Here is an 18,804-nt window from a genome sequence, read left to right as displayed (position 1 = left end):
TCCAGCTGAAATTGAACAGATGCGTAAGTAAATTTGTGTTGAAAATTAAAACTATGGCAATGATGCCATTCACAATAATGGTGGGACCTTCCTTGATCATTCATTTGCTATCTCAGAATTATTTTCCACTTTACCTAAGTCATTTAGTGATGCATTTATGGACTTTCGTATGGTGCATTAGTAAATTGCATGCTCGTTCCGCACGGCTTTGGCACCTGGCCACAGCGGGGGGAGTTAAGTTGTGACGTTCGGCAACTTGGCACAGTATTCGCTGACCATTTGAATGTCACTGGAAAATCCGACACTGTTGTTATCATTCTCTGGAAGGAGTCTGTCGATTACAAGAACTTTTAAATCCTATAGATGATCACTATCCGGTGGTTTCATGTTCTGTAAACATCTAAAATGGAAATATATTTTTAATCAATACGTACCGTTTGAGATTGTAGTCCTTCGACCTTTCATTTTCATTTTCTCCAACATTATATCCTGCTACGCCTTCCGTTGGATCGTTTTGTAGGTACCGGATCTTTCTTCTTTTTGAATCCTTGAATTTTCAGCAGCTTCCGAATGACGGTAGTTCACTCAATGGTGGTGGAAGCTGCCTATTCCTTATAATTGATTGCTTCCTACAGGTAAAATAAAGAATATTTCGGTTCCTCGTTCACAAGTAAAAGCTACTTTCACTAGATATCGATCCGAGTTTCAATCCTCTACTTGATCCACCATGACAAGTTTTTCCGTTTGGAGTTGGAAAACCACCGGCTTGCTGGGATTAGGATTCAAATTGCCGTGAAATTTTGTAGAGCAAAACGAAACAACAACGAGTACCGATTTATGATTATTCGTTTCGGTGACATTAGGTCACACACACAGTCGCTGTTTATGAACAGTCTCACTAACACTTGTGCTTTAAAGTTCCACCTTTGATTGACAGAGGCGCTGTTGTCAGTGACGTTTGACATTTTTATGGGAGAAGGGAACAGTTGCCAGTCTTCTTGATTTGTAGTCTTCGGTTAAATGCTTCCTGGTGATTCGGCCGGTTGGTGGTTCTGTTGGTGTGCCGGATAGCGTATCTCTACAACAGGCAATGTTAGTGAATGGTTTTGTTTCAAAATCCGTGAAACATCTGGAAGTCAATACAGAAGTGCATAAACTTCCCAATTCTGTGGTAGTTTCTGCACTCCTGCGTTGGCTTTCAAAGATTCATATTAAAATTACCCGGTCGTCATCGTGATGTCGACATCTTCCGTTGCTCCGGTTGCGGATCATAGCAGTAAGGGTGAGTTGGAGGCTCCGACGAAATTAATTGTTGCGGATACCGAAAATTGTTTGTGCCAACAATCAAATGTTGATATATCCAGTTATTTTAGAGATCTCAAAAAATATGTACCATGGGTGCCAAACGGTGCCAATGAATGATCCATGGTGTGCCCTACTGTGTTTTTGGCACACTGAGCTGGGTGTCCTACCTCATGGCTTTGGCAGAATTATACGACGATGTAATTCAGGAATATTGGTTGGAGGAAAATTTTAAGGAAGTATCTAATGGGCTGGACCATTAGTCATGACGAAATCGTGATCGCCCACAATGTGCAAGAACGATATGCTATCAAGATAAACCAGAAAATCCGGAGCAAAACGAATCTCATCTTTCCGAATTCAACGAACCAGCAAATCCAGAATTAATAAGAATGTTCGATAAAATAATTGAATGAGCTGAAGCATCGTGTCTTATCCATTGACGATGTTATTTATCACCGTCGAATTCGACAATACATTTTTAATACAATACAGGGTGACCGAACCAGGAAAACCGGGAATATGAAAAGACGCCGGGAATTTGACGGGAGATCCGGGAAAAATCAATAAACCTTAACATATTCCAACAAAAATTAAAAGCTGAATAACAGCTCGAGCTTAATCAAGCAAACGTATGTTTCTTCAGCTCAAATTATTTTTCGCAAAACTTTCCTTTAGAGATCCTTTTGCAATTCTACTCAGAATACCTTGGAATTCTGTGCTGAATTTTCATGAAACTTTCGTAAGAATTTAAGTTAAATTCTTCAGCATTTGTCTTAATTTACCTCAGAACACGATTCCTTCGGCATTTTTCTCGGATCTTGCTTAAAGTTCTCTTGTGAATCTTGCTAAGTATTTCTTTGAAATTATTATCAAAAAACTCTTAAATTCACCTAATATTCTCCTCACAAAACGCATAACATTTTATTCCAAATCACCTAGAAATTCTCCTTGAAGTTCTCCACACAACTCCCTTGCAATTCTTCTAAAAGTTCGTCAGGACCTAATCCTAGAATTGATTTAGTATTCTTCTGAATTTTGAATTTTCTAAAATCTATACAAAAACATTTTTACTAGAACCCTGAAATTTTTTCGAAGATCACATAATTTTCCAGGACTATATTTTTCCAAATCTGGAATCTTGAAAAATTTTCTGAATGAAAGATCTAGAAAAATTGTCAAAACCCCACGTTTTGACTAATTTTCTCAGTTTCATATTGTTGGGAAAAAATCCAATACTGTTTTTTTCTTCTAAATCTAGGATAAATTTTCATAAGTAACAAATCTCTAAAAAAAAATGCATATTCTAAGAATCTTAACACATGTTAAAGGCTCAGAATCATAGAAAATAAAATTGTTGTTAAGATTTAATTTGTTTATCCATACGAAGTTCAAGATTTTTACAACAATTTCTTAGTATAATCTCTCCCTCTAAAATTCGGTATAATGACCCATTCAGCCTTGAAAACCTTAAAAAAATCTATGACTCTGGTACTTTGTAAATTCTCTTTTTTAAACGGATATGATATAAAAAAATTAAAGATTCTGCTACATATGATATCCAAATTTAATTAACTTTCCATACGTCGGATTTGATAAAGAGTCGCAAGTAGTCGAGATATTGTTAAAAATCTTAAATCTTATTATAACAGTAGTACCACCTAGCGAAAAGTTTTCCGAACTAAACTGTACAAAATTCTTGGTCTTGGCCTCCTTAACAACTTTGCAGAAAACAGCATCTTTGTATCCAACAAAAATTCAAAAGCTCTTGGCCTCCTTAACAACTTTGCAGAAAACAGCATCATTGTATCTAACAAAGATCTCAAGATATCGACCCAGCATTTACACGGAAATTATTAGAACACAGGGGTCACGTAGCGAGAGAATTCTGAATTAAATTGTTCTCAATTCAATAAGCCTTAGTCTCCTGAACAACATCGCAGAAAACAGCAACTTTGTATCTAGCAAAGATCTTGAATTCTCGACACAGCATTTATACGAAAATTATAAGAACCCTAGTGCCATCTAGCGAAATGATTCCGAACTAAACCCTCAACGAGTGAAAAGGCCTTTACCTCCTGAACAATGTTTCAGAAAACAGCAACTTTGTATCTAGCAGGGATCTCGAGATTCCAACCCTGCGTTTACACGAAATTCATAACAAAATACACTAGTGCCGCCTAGTGAGAGGATTCCGAATTAAACTTTCCTCAATTCAAAAGGTCTTAGTCTCATTAACAGCATTGCAGAAAACAGCAGCTTTACAATGTAATGTAACGTAATGTGTAAAATTGATGCAATCGAAATCGAAGCTACCGAAGACTGTATTAGTTGCTAGCAAGTCTTCAGAAACGCTATTGATTTCAAGTAACAAGTCGTTAAAAAAAAATCATTCCAATTGCAACATTCCACAAGATCAGTCCAATATAACAATTGTTCCCGTTTCCAAACCTCTGCTGTTTTTATTTACTCTTAAGAGCTAATGGGCAACTCACGGAAGGAAACTATCCACGGATTAATTCCGTTTTCCGGGATTGGATTTGAAAATTGGATGTTCTGCGTGGAGAAGTACTTGCAGTCTGTCGGAGCTATTGGATGCGATGACCAAGAACGCTGCAGCTGAACTGCAAAAGTTCCAGAAAATAGACAGCAAGGCATCGAATGTAATAATTTCGTTCATTCACGATGACCTTTTGGACCTGATCCGTGACAAGATTTCTGCCAAGGAAATCTGGACCGTTTTGGAGAACGTCTACGCGAAGGAGTCAGCACAGACAAACAGACGTAACTCTTTGAAAAAGTTTTTCTTGAAAACGTAGTATCTCAAAACATATGACCTCAGTAACGACATCTCTCGGGCTTCTCGCGGAAAACAAGCTTGCACGCTAACTCGCAAACAATATTGCATACAAGTTCTACGTCTGTTTGTCTGTGGAGTCAGTATCCTCGCAAACTCTTATTCGGAAGTAGCTGGCAAGACTCAAGATGATGGAAGGATTGTCGACCAAGTAACTCAAAGAAACTCAAATCTGCTGGTGCGAAGCTTTTTGAGGGATGAGACATGGTTTTAACCCGAGGGGGGCGACACATCTAAATCTCAATTCTAGATTCTCAACAAATCTCACACTAGCGAATCTATTTACGAAAAATCTTCTTTCATTTCTCGCATCTACTTGCATCGCGCATCATCTTTTTGCAGGAAATCTTCAGAATCGCCATCAATCTTCTTTCTATCTACTCAGCATGCGTGTAGCTAACCACAGCAAAACACAATTTTTCCTGCATTGTAGATAGAGTCGCCCCCCTCGGTTTCACCGACAAACCGACATGTATGACCATAGCAAAAACAATAATATTTCTGAAGAAAGCACACTACTGACATCTGACTCCGTGTTTGCGGGAAATATTTAGCTAAGCCATGAACCAGCATGCAAAAGTTATGAATTGGTTCGTGTCTGATCTATTCTGGACAAATTATTTTTATCTAAATCAAAAAATCCTATGGTTTTGGCAGTTCGGATCACTGCACATTTAAATCGGCCGTTTACGATTTTCGGGCATAAGTCAGAATTAAGTGTCATGTCGGTTTGTCGGTAATGGTCTCGCAGCTTTTTGTGACCCTGTCTGAATCCTATGATCACCTGTTAACTGCGTTGGAGAATCTGAGTGAAGATCAGCTGACTCTAGATGTGGTTTGTGAACATTTGATGGCCGAAAAATTAAAGACAATCAACCGGATGGTGAATACTGGTAAAGAGAAACCTGCTGCCTTCGCTGTATTCAAGCAGAAGTCTAAGAAATTCATAGTGTCATAAATGCCACAAGAAGGGCCATATGGCCAAGGATTGTCGGGTCACGCTGTAAGCAGAAGCCAACGTCGTAGCTGAGAACAAAGCTGTTTCATTCATGTATCGATGCCTGCCACAGCAAAGTAACGTTCCAGCTAGATTCACTTGGTGAATGACAAGAGAGATTTCGACTCACTGGATAAGCTCACACAAACTGTGGTGATCGGTGTTGCCAAGGACGACCAATCAATGACTGCTCAGCATTAAATAACGATTTGTGGAGTCAATGTTCAAGGCGTGAGGATGACCAAAAAAATTTGTTATCGGTCAAAAGGATGGCCAAAGCTGGACTACCGAAATGAAGCATTGAAAGGTGACTTCTACGAGCTGGACGTTTTAGATTTCAATGATCAGCAAGTAATAACTGAGGAGCCAGAAGATTCGGATCAAAATGAGTCTCATCTCTCCGAATTCATCAAACCAGCATATCCAGGAGCAATAAGAAACATAGGATCAATAATAATGTTCGATAGAATAATTTATTGAGCTGAATCATCGTCCCCTTTCAATGGACGATGTTATTTAACTCCGTCGAATTCGAGAAATTGCGTTGACGAAATCTCTTTCAAATTGAAATTCGTAGTGGTATCGTCGGCTGCACCAGTTTGGTAAGAGCAATCTGGACGTATTATTGAAGCAAAACATGATTACAGGTATTTCAAATATAAATGGTGAACTGAAGCAGTGCCGTGAACCATTCACCGGAATCCGACCACGTGCTAGCCGTCCATCGGAAAGGATCCATTCTGACGTTTGCGGTCCAACCACGCCTGTTGCCTGGGATGGATCACGGTATATCCACAGAGAACAGACATCGAAGTCAAATTCCGAAAGTGTGTAAGAAATTTAACTTCTATTTTGAATAGACATTTGAAACTAGCAATATCGTGGTGGCGCTAGTGCTGCTGCCCATCGACGTCGATGACCGGCAGATGTCACCTTAACATAAATGTCAACATTGTTGTGAGCAAAAGATTGTTTGTTTAAAACCGATCAAAACATGGGCCGCAAGCGCGAGTTTTATTGGTACGCAATTAAACAAAGTGTTACCAAACGAAAATCTTTTCACAATTTTCCTAAGGATGCTGAATTGCCTGAACTGCAGGAGATTTTATTCTCACGTAGAGTCCAAGCGCTTGCAACGACAAATTTATGTTCCGACCACTTCCCCCCGGAGGATTTTCGAATTCCTGGAAAAACGGATGCAAAGTTCAAATCTTATTTTTCTGAATTTAAATTACTAATAGGAGTTCACACTGAGTAGATAGAAAGAAGATTGATGACGATTCTGAAGATTTCCTGCAAAAAGATGATGTGCGATGCAAGTAGATGGGAGAAATGATTGAAGATTTTTCGAAGATTGATTCGCTAGTGTGAGATTTCTTGAGCATCTAGAATTGAGATTTAGATGTGTCGCCCCCCTCATTTTTTTGTCATGTTTGTTTTGAACAGATTTGACAGTTCATTTGGATACACGGTCAATAAGATCAACCCAAATTTTAGTTAAGTTTACTCATTAATCCCTGATAACTCGTGTCGCAACATTCCGTATGGCGGCACTAGTGTTTCTAACATATTTTAATTTGAATTCTTACACATAATTTTTCGAAAAATTTGTTTAAGCTTGGATGTCTGTTCTCTGTGGTATATCGTCTCGTTTGTAGATGATTTCACACACTTTGCAGTCGTTTACCAAATGAAGAAGAAGTCCGAAGTCTTCGAGAAGTTCCGCTGTAACGAGGCGATGGCTGTGTGAATATTGTTCCAACAAACAGAATCGATTGTTGATACTACGACGAAAAAGGTATCCCAATTGAGCCGACGGCAGTATATAAAACTCAGCAAAATGGAGTAGCAGAAAGGTTTAACCGGACGTTAATAGAGAAGGTTCGTACGATGCTGGTGGAGTCAGAGGGCCCCAAAATTAATTGGGATGAAGCGGTGTTTGCAGTAGTTTACTTAGTCAATAGGAGTCCAACCCTCGCAACCGCTGATAAGAAGACTCCTGCGGAGCTTTGGCTGAAGGACAGACCCGATTAGGCAAAACAGAGTTTTCGGATGCGAGGCGAGAACTGTTTTGCCAGATCGGATGCGAGAGAAAGAAACAGTGATGGTAGGGTATGATCTTAACGGCTACCGCTTATGGGATGCGGAAACTAGGTACCTATTTATTTCAAGAGACGTAAATGCAACGAACTTTCCTTTCCGTTTGCTAAGAAGAAGCAACCGGCAGTGCCGCTGACAGTTATACCAACCGGTGGAAACTAACGATTTTAAATTGGCTAGCCTTTTGGTCCCAAGTACATCTATAAGCGTACCCTATTCTAGTCGAAATTCTAGTACTACACTATGTTTGTTTTGATTCGCTATGAAAGTTTGACAGATAAAATGAGGGGTTCGTGGATTTTCCTATGTTGAGCTCGTTTCTTCGGGACCTTCTAATCTACACGGTAACCGCAAAATACCCAATAATGACTATAAAGTAAGCATTTTCGAGGGAGACTGGGACTACCCATTAAATGAGTAAACATATTACCCATTTATAAGTATTTGTTACTCAAAAATGAATACTTACTACTTATTTTTGTAGTTGTGATTACTCATAAATGGGTAAAATTTTACTCATATAATGGGTAGTCCCAGTTTCCCTCGAAAATGCTTACTTTGTAGTCTTATTGGGTATTTTGTGGTTACCGTGTAAAGGCACAAACGCAATGTGGGCGGAAGCGGAACGGAAACGGAAAGTTTGACAGTTGTCACTAATGACATCAAGATGCCTAACCGAAGCCGATTTGGATCTAACTAGTTTTCAATCCGACAAGTAGGCTTCCTCAGATCGGGCTTTTCGCCGCTGTGAAAGGCGAGCTGAACTCCATGAACGAAAACGACCCCCCTAATTCTGCGAGTCACGTGACTCTCTGTCACCGGTGAGGTGACAATTGTCACCTCGTGTGAGGTGACTCTTCATGTAAATCAAATGGAGACTCACCTCACACGAGGTGACTATTGTCACCTCACCGGTGAGAGAGAGTCATGTGACTCGCAGAATAGGGGGGGACGTCTGGTGTCTGGTGGAACGCCCAAGCAATGCTGTTCTTATCAAGACAAAGTGGGTGCTTCGCATCACGGAGGATGAAGATGGTAAACCTGCCCGTTATAAAGCGCATCTAGTAGCCAAGGGCTTTCAACAGAGGCATGGATTGAATTACACTGAAACTAAGGCGGCAGCCATAGTGAGAGCGAAGAGGCGCGCTAAGCGTGAAATCGAATGAAAGGAATAATATCAATAATAGGAATTCTTTTGTATAGAACGCTAAGCGCGCCTCTTTGCTCTCACTGTGGCAGCGGCCCAACGCTCCAGTGGCTACGATTCGGACTGTCCTGGCTGTGGCGGCTCAAAATAAAATGTCAACTTGACGTGAAGATCGCTTTTCTCATTGGGGATCTTCAAAAGAACGTGTACCTGGCTGATAAAACCTGGGATTAATGCGCCGCAAATGCAAATTAAAGAAATCTATAAATGGATTGAAGCAAAGCCCACGCTGTTGGAACAACAAGTTGAACAAAGTACTCTTGAAGGATGAATTTTCACGTTCCAAACACGATTACTGCTTAAAGGGTGATACGGTCAAAATTTGATCAATATCAACTTGACGTATTTCTTTCAATTTTGCATTTAAAAAACCTGAACACCCCTCATTTTGAAGGTGTGTGTGTGTAGAATGTTGCTCCTATTTTGATTTTGGAATTCACTCTTCAGTTGTCAAAATGCCGTCCAAGCAAGAAGAGCAGCGTATCAAAATTTTGCTCGCGCATCGCGAAAATCCGAGCTACTCGCACGCAAAGTTGGCAAAATCGCTAAAAGTTGCCAAATCAACCGTTACAAATGTAATTAAAGTGTTTGGGGAACGTTTGTCGACAGCCAGGAAGTCTGGATCGGGGGGAAATCGAAAACCGGAAGCCGCTGAGACGACAAAGAGAGTTGCCGGTAGTTTCAAGCGAAACCCTAACCTCTCTCTCCGAGATGCCGCAAATAAGCTGGGTGTATCGTCTACAACCGTGCATCGAGCCAAAAAACGAGCCGGACTATCGACTTACAAGAAGGTAGTGACTCCAAATCGCGATGATAAACAAAATACGACGGCCAAAGCGCGATCCCGGAGGCTGTACACGACGATGCTGACGAAGTTTGACTGCGTGGTAATGGACGACGAAACCTACGTCAAAGCCGACTACAAGCAGCTTCCGGGACAGGAGTTTTATACGGCAAAAGGAAGGGGAAAGGTAGCAGATGTTTTCAAGCACATGAAACTGTCAAAGTTCGCAAAGAAATATCTGGTTTGGCAAGCCATCTGTACCTGTGGCTTGAAAAGCAGCATTTTCATAGCTTCCGGGACTGTCAACCAAGAAATTTACGTGAAAGAGTGTTTGAATAAACGTCTGCTGCCTTTCCTGAAGAAAAACGGTTGTTCCGTACTGTTTTGGCCGGATTTGGCATCTTGCCATTACGGTAAAAAGGCCATGGAGTGGTACGCCGCCAACAACGTGCAGGTGGTTCCCAAGGACAAGAACCCTCCCAACACGCCAGAGCTCCGCCCAATTGAGAAATACTGGGCTATTGTCAAGCGGAACCTAAAGAAGACCAAAAAAAACTGCTAAGGGCGAGCAGCAGTTCAAGGCAAACTGGCTTTCTGCGGCGAAGAAGGTGGACAAGGTGGCTGTACAAAATCTGATGGCAGGGGTCAAGCGTAAGGCCCGGCAATTCGGATTTGGAAAAGCGGAAGCCTAACTGAATATTTTTCCTGAATTTTATACTAATTGAACTTGAAAAAGAAATTTAATTTGATTTTTTAAATAAACGATTTCACCGATTTACACGCGTTTTCCCTTGACCAAATTTTGACCGTATCACCCTTTATGTGTCAAGACCACTAGAAAAGGTAATGTGTACGTTATTATATATGTTGATGATCTCCTAGTTGCGGCGACCATTTGGACAGCAAGAAGACACTTTCCGAGATGTTCCAAATATCAAATTGAGTGAAATTGACTACTTCCTGGGAATCAACATTCGATACGACACGATGACAGGAGCTCTATCATTGTCCCATGATACTGGAATCAATCCAGGAGATTCCGATTGGCAAAATTTGAAGAGAATCGCACAAAGGACATGAAGCTCTTTCACACCAAGAAGGATAATTCAACTGCTCTTGTGGGATTTGCCGTCGTGGATTGGCCTTCAGATACTGTATACAGGAAATCTGTGTCCAGATTCGTATTTCAAGTTTTTGGCAGTACAGTTTCGTGGGACAGCATACATACAACAGACGGTGGCCTTATCAACTAGTGAAGCTGAATACGGTGCGCTAAGCATGGCTGTGTCTGAAGGTATATGGCTGAAAGGAATTGGCATCGGATCAGTCCTTCACGATCTTCGAGAACAACCACGGGTGTATTTTTATCGCGAAGAACGCAGAATGTAGAAGAGCGATGTCAAGCATCACGTCAACGAGGGAACACTGAAGATTGAGTCAATCCCAAGCAACAAGTAATTAGCGGATATAGTCACCAAAGCGCTGAGTACTACAAGATTTCAAGAACTTCGGAATGTCCTAGGATTAGCCGATTAAAAAGGTGTATTGATGTAATCGAAATCGGAGCTACCGAGCTACTTTATTAGCTGTTAGCAAATCCTTAGCAACGCTATTGATTTTAAGTAACAAGTAAATAAACATTTTCATTCGAATTGTAACACTCAACAAAATCAGTCCTATATAACAATTGTTCCCGTTTCCAAACCACTGCTGTTTATTTACTCTCAAGAGTATCCAGCAAGGATGTACAATAGATCCACCAAGCGAGAGGATTCTAAACAACACTGCAGAAAACAGCAACTTTATTTATTGCCTGGATCATGAGATATTGCATGTACACGAAATTCACCTGAACACTGGAGCCACCTAGTGAGAAAATTTTAAACTAAAAAATACACTGTAGTGTTAGCTTTTGTCATCTAAATCACATTGCAGAAGACCGCGTCCTCCTGTCTAACACATATCATGAGTAATTTTTTTCTATAGAGTTGATGAAAAGACACTAACACCACCTAGTGAGTCAATTGTGCACCATTTTAAAGAGATTGGTCCATAGAAAATTTAGCTTCTCGACAGTAATCAAAAATGTAACTGATCTATGAGTAGATCACTGGGCGTTAATCGCTTATTTCTAGATAGAGCTGGAATTAGGCCGTAACAGCTTTTGTAAACAATGACTTCTCTCGTTGATTTCTAGATACTCCAGGCACGCCTACACAAACCAACATATCCATCGGGTAGGGGAGGTCTTCCCCCACTCGATGGTTATGTCGATTTACCAGAGAGAATCATGACTTTCGAGAAATCATCGACAGAAGTCAATGTTTACAAAAGCTGTTGAGCCCTAATTCCAGCTCTATGTTGAATTGGTCACCATATACCAATCCTTCCAGCATAGTCACTTGATAATTTTCAATAACCAACCCTGATCATTGCAATCCTATGGGAATTTTTAAAAAAAGTTTCCGCCCCTTCTTTTTCTTATTATTTGGCTTTATTACGTCCATACTGGGACTTTACGCCAGCCCTCAACTTAGGCTGTGAACCATTTGCTGAGTTAAATTTAACTCGTGGTTAAAAGTGACATTTCAAAAGTTATTTTCTATGTTCGAAAATCCCCGTGCTGTCGATCGACCGGTTTTCGAGCCACGGTTGTCAAAATTTAACTTCTTGTCTGTCAGAAATAACCATACTCGGATAGCAGGGTTAATCGATAACTTTCCATCTGTCAAATTTTTACCAAAAGTTGAAAAATCCACCAAATGGTTCAGAGCCTTAGTGTTCTTCGAGCACTTCTACCGTTGTTAATTAAGAGCTTTCTAAGCCTATACCATTTTTGCATAAATATGATTGTGTGGTAAGGCAAGTACAATCATAGTCTTATGCCCAGGGAAGTCGACCGAACCGGGAATCGAACCCAACCACCTCTCCAGCATGGTCTTGCTTTGTAGTTACGCCTTTACCGAGGGGCATTAAAAAATTTAAAACCCACTGACATAGCGAATGATAACGATGTTATACATAGCGATGCACCAGTAAAACAACACACTAAGATTATTAAGTTCGGTGATTTTTCACAGATTTCCTGTAATTTTTCACCGAATATCTGTGAAAAGTTACAGGAAATCTGTGAAAAATCACCGAACTGTTTACCGAACGTTCAGCTGTTGAGATTTCGGTAAAACTTCACAGATTTCCGTAAAATAATCTAAGTGTGTAACATAATAATATGTTGTGAATAAATCGACTAGCTCATACCTTTTTTGGGATTACTAGCGGGACCATTAGGGTTGATGCATATATTATGTCACGCTCTAAGGGGGAGGGAGGGTCTAAGATTTTGTGACAAGCAATGCATTTGCTCGATTTAGCGTGACATAATTAATGCATGGGCCCTTATCATCTACAAAAAAATAACCTGTAATCATCCCAACGCTCGTGAAACTCGAGGGGCCTTATTACGGGTGTCACTACACGGTGGTAAGGAAGTGATACTCATAATAAGAGCCGTGATTGCCGTACAAATCAAATGGGAATCACTTCACCGTGACGACAAGTGACAAGTTTTCACCGTGAAGTGACATCCGTAATAAGCCCCCTCGAGCCCCCCTTCATCACATAAATCAACGTTCTTACTCCCAACTTATCATCATGCATTAGTTATCATCATGAGCATCATTGATGCGTAAAATTTAATATTCTTCATTCACAGCGGAACTCCTCAACAGGAAATCATCTCAAATATTCCAACCGGCACTGCCAGCAGCCATGTGTTGGTACCATCCACACTCTATACTCGTTTCCCATATTTGCTTGCTATTGTGTTCACCTCACACAATGTGCATGTCATAAATTCGTGGGTTAATTTGCAAAACCATCAGCCAGCAGCACCACAGAAAGGCACATGCCCTGCCTACCTCACGCACTGAAGGGAGATTCGCTGCATTGCCATCCCAGCTCTACTTTCTTTACTCTGACTCTCATGGCACTATTATAGTACAAACCACATGCAAGCAAGCGAGAAGACGATCTATGCTGCCTATCGACAGGCAATCGAACTTTACAACTTCTCGGAAAGTTCCTCTCAATAAAACGAGACACGATCGTCAGGGCCCAGGTCACTTACACAACGAAACGCGAGAAGACAGCACGAGGGGAAAAGTTATGTACATACAAAGTAGTTTGCTGTCGAGCTGTAGGTAGTAATAATAACAATGATGAATGCAACAACACCAACAAACAACAGCGAACAGAATACGTTCAAGATGCAGAAAAATTGTATCAAACAGAGGCTATGAACACTCCGGGCAAGCATCCATGATGGGAGCCAGTGCGACCGACAACGGCGACGACCGTGCGAAGCTGGTGTGTGAGGAGATGATAATTGATCTTTTCGAAGTCAACACACACGGGAGGTGACGCGCTGATAGCGAGAGCGAGGCCCGGGCCGTGGCCAGATGAAGTCTATCGAAACCGTTTGCCTGAACCAGTTTCGACGATCTGGTCTGGATTTGATTTGAGGGGTCCAGTAGGTAGTAGCATGAAGATGTTCCAATAACTGACCTTTCTGCTCCTGAGCGACACCTCCTTGATGTCGATTTCCGAATATTGCCGTATCAGGTATCACTCCCCACTTCGAAAATGGGTGGCTCAAATTTCAATTAGGTCTCATTTAGGTTCGCATTTTGTCTGTATGGTGGTAAAATTTTCAAACCCAACTTAGACCCCATGTAGTGTGGTACGTCCTGTTTTCGCCGTATCCCATTCAGAGCTCTCTCTATCTCTCTCTCTCTCTGAGGGGTTGGCGAGATGTAACTCTGCAACAGCAAGGTGCACCTTTCCTTATCACGCACCGCTTTTTGATTACGAACTAGTATGACTTGGTTGCTGGTTCACTAGCTCGTATGCAAAGTATGCTTCGTGCCATTATGCTAGCCGAAGGCATTAAGGTCGTCGCCTGGGGATGGCGAGTTTCAAGCGACCGAGATCCGCCGTAGCTCGCAAAACATGTTGTTGATTATGGTTGAAGAGAGTAGTTGGCTGGCTGGGAGGAGCCTCCACCATCCCGCTATTATCTGTGTCACGCAAAATCCAACCACAAACAACCAAGCAAGTGAGTGCGCGAGTTAGTGAGCGAACGTGTGCGTGTCCGTTAGGTGAAGGCCGAATCGCGATGTAAACATAACACAAAATGTATATTTTGCCTAAGCCTGGTACTAACATCATGTTTTTCTCTGTCTCGTTTTAGGTTCTTCCACATCACCGACCCGTCTAGAGGCGGACGCAGAAACAGGAAGAAATTAGTGTGGCAGCTTTTATGAAGAAAAGTGTGTTGGTAGCTTATCGAGCGTAAGCGAAAATTTGAAAAAAAACTGTGACCCAGTGACTGTGTGTTTTTTGGTGTGAGAAGCAAAGTAAGATACGTAAGCTAAAGTTGGTTCAAGCATAGTTTGGATCCCACCGCGGCGCCGTCACGATGTATGCAATGGATGATAAGAACTCCTCCGGCAGTGGTGGCGGGGGTAGTGGCACCGGAAGCCTCGGCGAAACCAAAGTCATCTACCACATAGACGACGAAACGACACCCTATCTGGTCAAGATCCCACTTCCCTCCAGTCAGGTTACCCTGAAGGATTTCAAACTGGTCCTCAACAAGCAGAACATCAACTACAAATACTTCTTCAAATCCATGGACGCTGACTTTGGCGTGGTGAAAGAGGAAATAGCCGACGATTCCACAATATTGCCATGTTTCAACGGGAAGGTCGTATCCTGGCTGGTGACGGCCGACGGGTCCAATCAGTCCGAGTGTTCCGAACTGCAGCCGTCGGAAATGATCGACGGACGGCCCACCCTAGCACAGCTGCGAACCATGAACAAACCAATGAACAACATGATGAGTATCCCGATGAACCCACTGACGTACCAATCGGCCTCAGTCGTGTCCAGCGATCTGGACTCGACCTCGCTCTTCGAAACGGAGAGCGAAATTACGCTAGATAGAGATATGACTGAATGCAGCAGCGTGCAGCGGTTGCAGGTGCGGAAAAAGCCACAGCGGCGCAAAAAACGGGCCCCGTCGATGTCCCGAACCTCCTCCTACAGTTCCATCACCGATTCGACCATGTCGCTGAACATCATCACGGTGCAGATCAACATGGACACGGTGAACTTCCTCGGAATATCGATCGTCGGGCAGTCGAACCGGGGTGGCGACGGCGGCATCTACGTCGGCAGTATAATGAAGGGAGGAGCGGTGGCACTGGACGGTCGGATCGAACCCGGTGATATGATATTACAGGTAAGTAGAGGATGCACAGTTATCGATAGAAAGTGAAGTGACACATCCGTGCTGCATGGTGTGGTTACGATTTGAAGGAGATTCTGGAGCATTTTCTAGTGTTTCAGAAAAACAATTACCTTGTCAGTGCAAATTTCTTAAGGACACCACATTTCCCAATTCTTAGAGACTTGGAATCAATTTGTAACAAACCATACAGTGTGTCAAGAAATTTACCGTACAGCTGTCCTTATATTTTAGAAAAACATATGAGCAAGTACGAGTCAAAAAGAGATTGGTCTGAATTCTTGGTTGCTTAGGTACTCATCAAATATTTTTCGTTTATCGGTATTTGGTTGAGTGCTCAAGAAATTCAAGCTATTTTGGGAAAACGCCTTTTCTAAAAAAAAATAATTTTCTAGAAATTTTATCGAGCCAAGATTTATGAAATTTGGCTTAAGGACCATGCACTTAGTACGTAAGATTTTTCTTTGGGATTTTCATATCCCAGCTCACCCTTGGTAAGATCTTACGTTGAACATTAACATTTTCTGTATTCTTCATGCAGGGTGTCGACTACCTGGAAAATCAGGGAATGTCTTTAAAATCAGGGAATCATTTCTTAATTCTCTCTGAAAAGTATAACTGACCTCGCTAGTCTCATACAATTAAATTACGCGGTGTAGTTTTAGGATGTTTATTAATTATTAAAATCTTCAATAGAATTGTGAAATTGTGAGTTCTCTGCTTAAACAAAGAACATAGTCTTCTTCAGCTGCATAAGTATTGTATAAAACGACAAGGTACAGCCCCATAGGGTTGTGCGCATTGGTGACGTAGGACTACGTGGGTTTATATAATAAATCTTATTTGTTAACTGCAGCAGGAGCTTGTGTTTTGTGTAGGAATAGGAATTTGAGCGGGGTTCTCTCTGCTTATACTCTTTAGTATGACGCGTTTGACATAGATGGCCCCCAGCGACTCACGAAGAGCTACTGATTCCGATCAATAGCGGTGAGGCTTCTTCCTCCTTCTATGGATGCTCATGTGGGCTGCAGCTCGCTGCTTGCACGCAGCCTTTCGTTGTGTACTGGAGAACATCACCACTCACCACGCGGAGATTGAATAAACACCGTATGGTGAGACCGGATGGAATACAACTTTGAAATCCGTGTTAGGGAAATCGTTTTTCGCAGGCAATCGGTGATAATTTTAACTATCATTGCAACAGTTGCACATTCGTGCAATTTTCAATAGTGACAGTTTTAAATATAATAAAGTCTTAACTTCAACAGATTCGTAGAAAAAATTCCTATCGATTGGCGTGTTAAGAATTAAAATCCATCATCTCTGATTCAAAATCAGACCACTTTCATGCCGCGACCGACTTTGGCATTTGAAATTGCACCCCCAATGTTGCCTTCAAGAACATGGTATGTTTGATTTATACATATCTAGATAGAGCTGGAATTAGGCGTAACAGCTTTTGTAAACAATGACTTCTCTCGATGATTTTTAGGAATTCAAGGCACGCCCACGCAAACCAACATTACCGTCGGGTAGGGGAAGTCTTACCCTACCTGATGGTGATGTTGATTTGCGTGGACGAGCCTTGAATTCCTAAAAATCATCGAAAGAAGTCATTGTTTACAAAAGCTGTAACGCCCTAATTCCAGCCCTATCTTGAAATGGGAACTGACATCCGATTGATAACCTTGACAGATGTCCAGAAAATACTCTTTATTTATGGTGGACCGTTTTTTCGTGATGGTTGAGTAATGCTGAGCTATTAGGGTGTTAAACACAGATTAGGCTGGTGAGTTGTATGTTGTTTGGAATGAGGGTGACGCGCTTGACATAGATGGCCCACAGCGACTCACGAAGAGCTACTGATTCCGATCAATAGCGGTGCGGTTTCTTCCTCCTTCTATGGATGCTAATGTGGGCTGTAGCTCGCTGCTTGCAGGCAGCCTTTCGTTGTGCACTGGAGAACAATGTTCAACACCACGCGCCAAAAGCACTGCTGCTGCTGGAGCTGATGCTGACGACCGGACACCACCACACACAATGATTGGAACTGAATCCGATCAGCGGTTGAGGCCAGCCTTGATAGCTAGCTGCTTACGGGGAGCTTTTCGTTGTGTACTGGTGAACACAACCACTCACCACGCGGAGATTAAATAAACACCGTTTGGTGAAACCGGATGGAATGCAACTTTGAAATCTGTGTTAGGGAAATCGCTTTTCGCAGGCAATCGGAGATAATTTTAATTATCATAGCAACAGTTTGAATAATTTTAATTACTGACATTTTGAAAAAGGATAAAGTCTTAAATTTAGCAGATGCGTCAAAATATTTCTGATCGATTGGTAACAAAACTATTGAAATTGATCCAGGGGCACCTGAGTTATTAACGATCAAAATCTTTCATAATTTTGTTAAACGTTCCATTTTCGGTTTTCACAAAGTGTACCCCCATATATAAATCACAGACGTAGTCCTAGGTCAAAAAATTACAGATGCATCACTATAATAACTGTCAAAATCCTATGAATTTACACGTTATTGTTGGTGAATTCTGCTTGGCGAACTGAAATTTGATAATTTTGGGCCGTCTCCGAGTTGAAGTAGAGCTATACATTGTTGGTTGTGACAATATTCATGCTTCAAATGGATTAGCGCGTTTATGGGTGGCGCTGTGCTTAGTTCGGTCCAACAGCAATTGAACCTCTGAAATTGGATTGGAGCGTCTTTGTGTAAATGCAAGAATGGCAAAAAGTTAAGAGAAATATTTCTGAATACTTGTTGTTCTAGTTCCTCAGGAGCGGATAAATTCAGAGATTAAACTATCCAATGAAAATTTAGAATTATGATCCTGCATGGATCGACAAATTTTTGATTGCTTGAAGTAGCAAATTATGATTAAATATTGAACTCAGGGTCACATGGACCAACATTTCTAATTATGTGAGTATGAGCATGAGCATTATTGACCGCTCACGCTTGTGTAGTAGATAGAGTTAGTGTTGAATAGAAATGAGTAGAATCAAGTGAACGTGAAGCGTGATAGACCGTATGTAAACGGAATCTGATTGGTTCGGGAATTTTTATGCAGCTAAAGGTACAAATATAAGGTACCTAAGCTCGTTGATGGCATTCTTATGACGGACTGTGGAGAGAGCGGACGATAGCGGCACTAGCGGACCAACAGAGGTAGCAGCAGATTCGTGGAACCGTGACTGAAGCTGGAAACCTCGGTCCGGTTACTACATCGGA

General features: G+C 41.5%; 1 protein-coding gene across 4 annotated transcripts in view; it reads left to right on the top strand.

Moving 5' to 3' along the window:
- The window catches only part of dsh (Segment polarity protein dishevelled), a 38,246-nt gene that overhangs the window by 7,106 nt on the left and 12,336 nt on the right, over nt 1-18,804 (top strand). For all 4 annotated transcript variants that reach the window (XM_065223604.1, XM_065223603.1, XM_065223606.1 and 1 more), the window contains exon 2: nt 14,496-15,548. In XM_065223604.1, coding sequence (XP_065079676.1) covers nt 14,724-15,548 — 825 coding nt within the window. In that variant the 5' untranslated portion in view covers nt 14,496-14,723. The remainder of the gene's footprint in view (nt 1-14,495; nt 15,549-18,804) is intronic.

This window comes from Ochlerotatus camptorhynchus, unplaced genomic scaffold (genome assembly GCF_037179485.1).
Source record: "Ochlerotatus camptorhynchus isolate MF236.1 unplaced genomic scaffold, CSIRO-AGI_Acam_v1.1 ptg000193l, whole genome shotgun sequence".
NCBI lineage: Eukaryota > Metazoa > Arthropoda > Insecta > Diptera > Culicidae > Ochlerotatus > Ochlerotatus camptorhynchus.
This window is presented reverse-complemented; position numbering and strand designations above follow the sequence as displayed.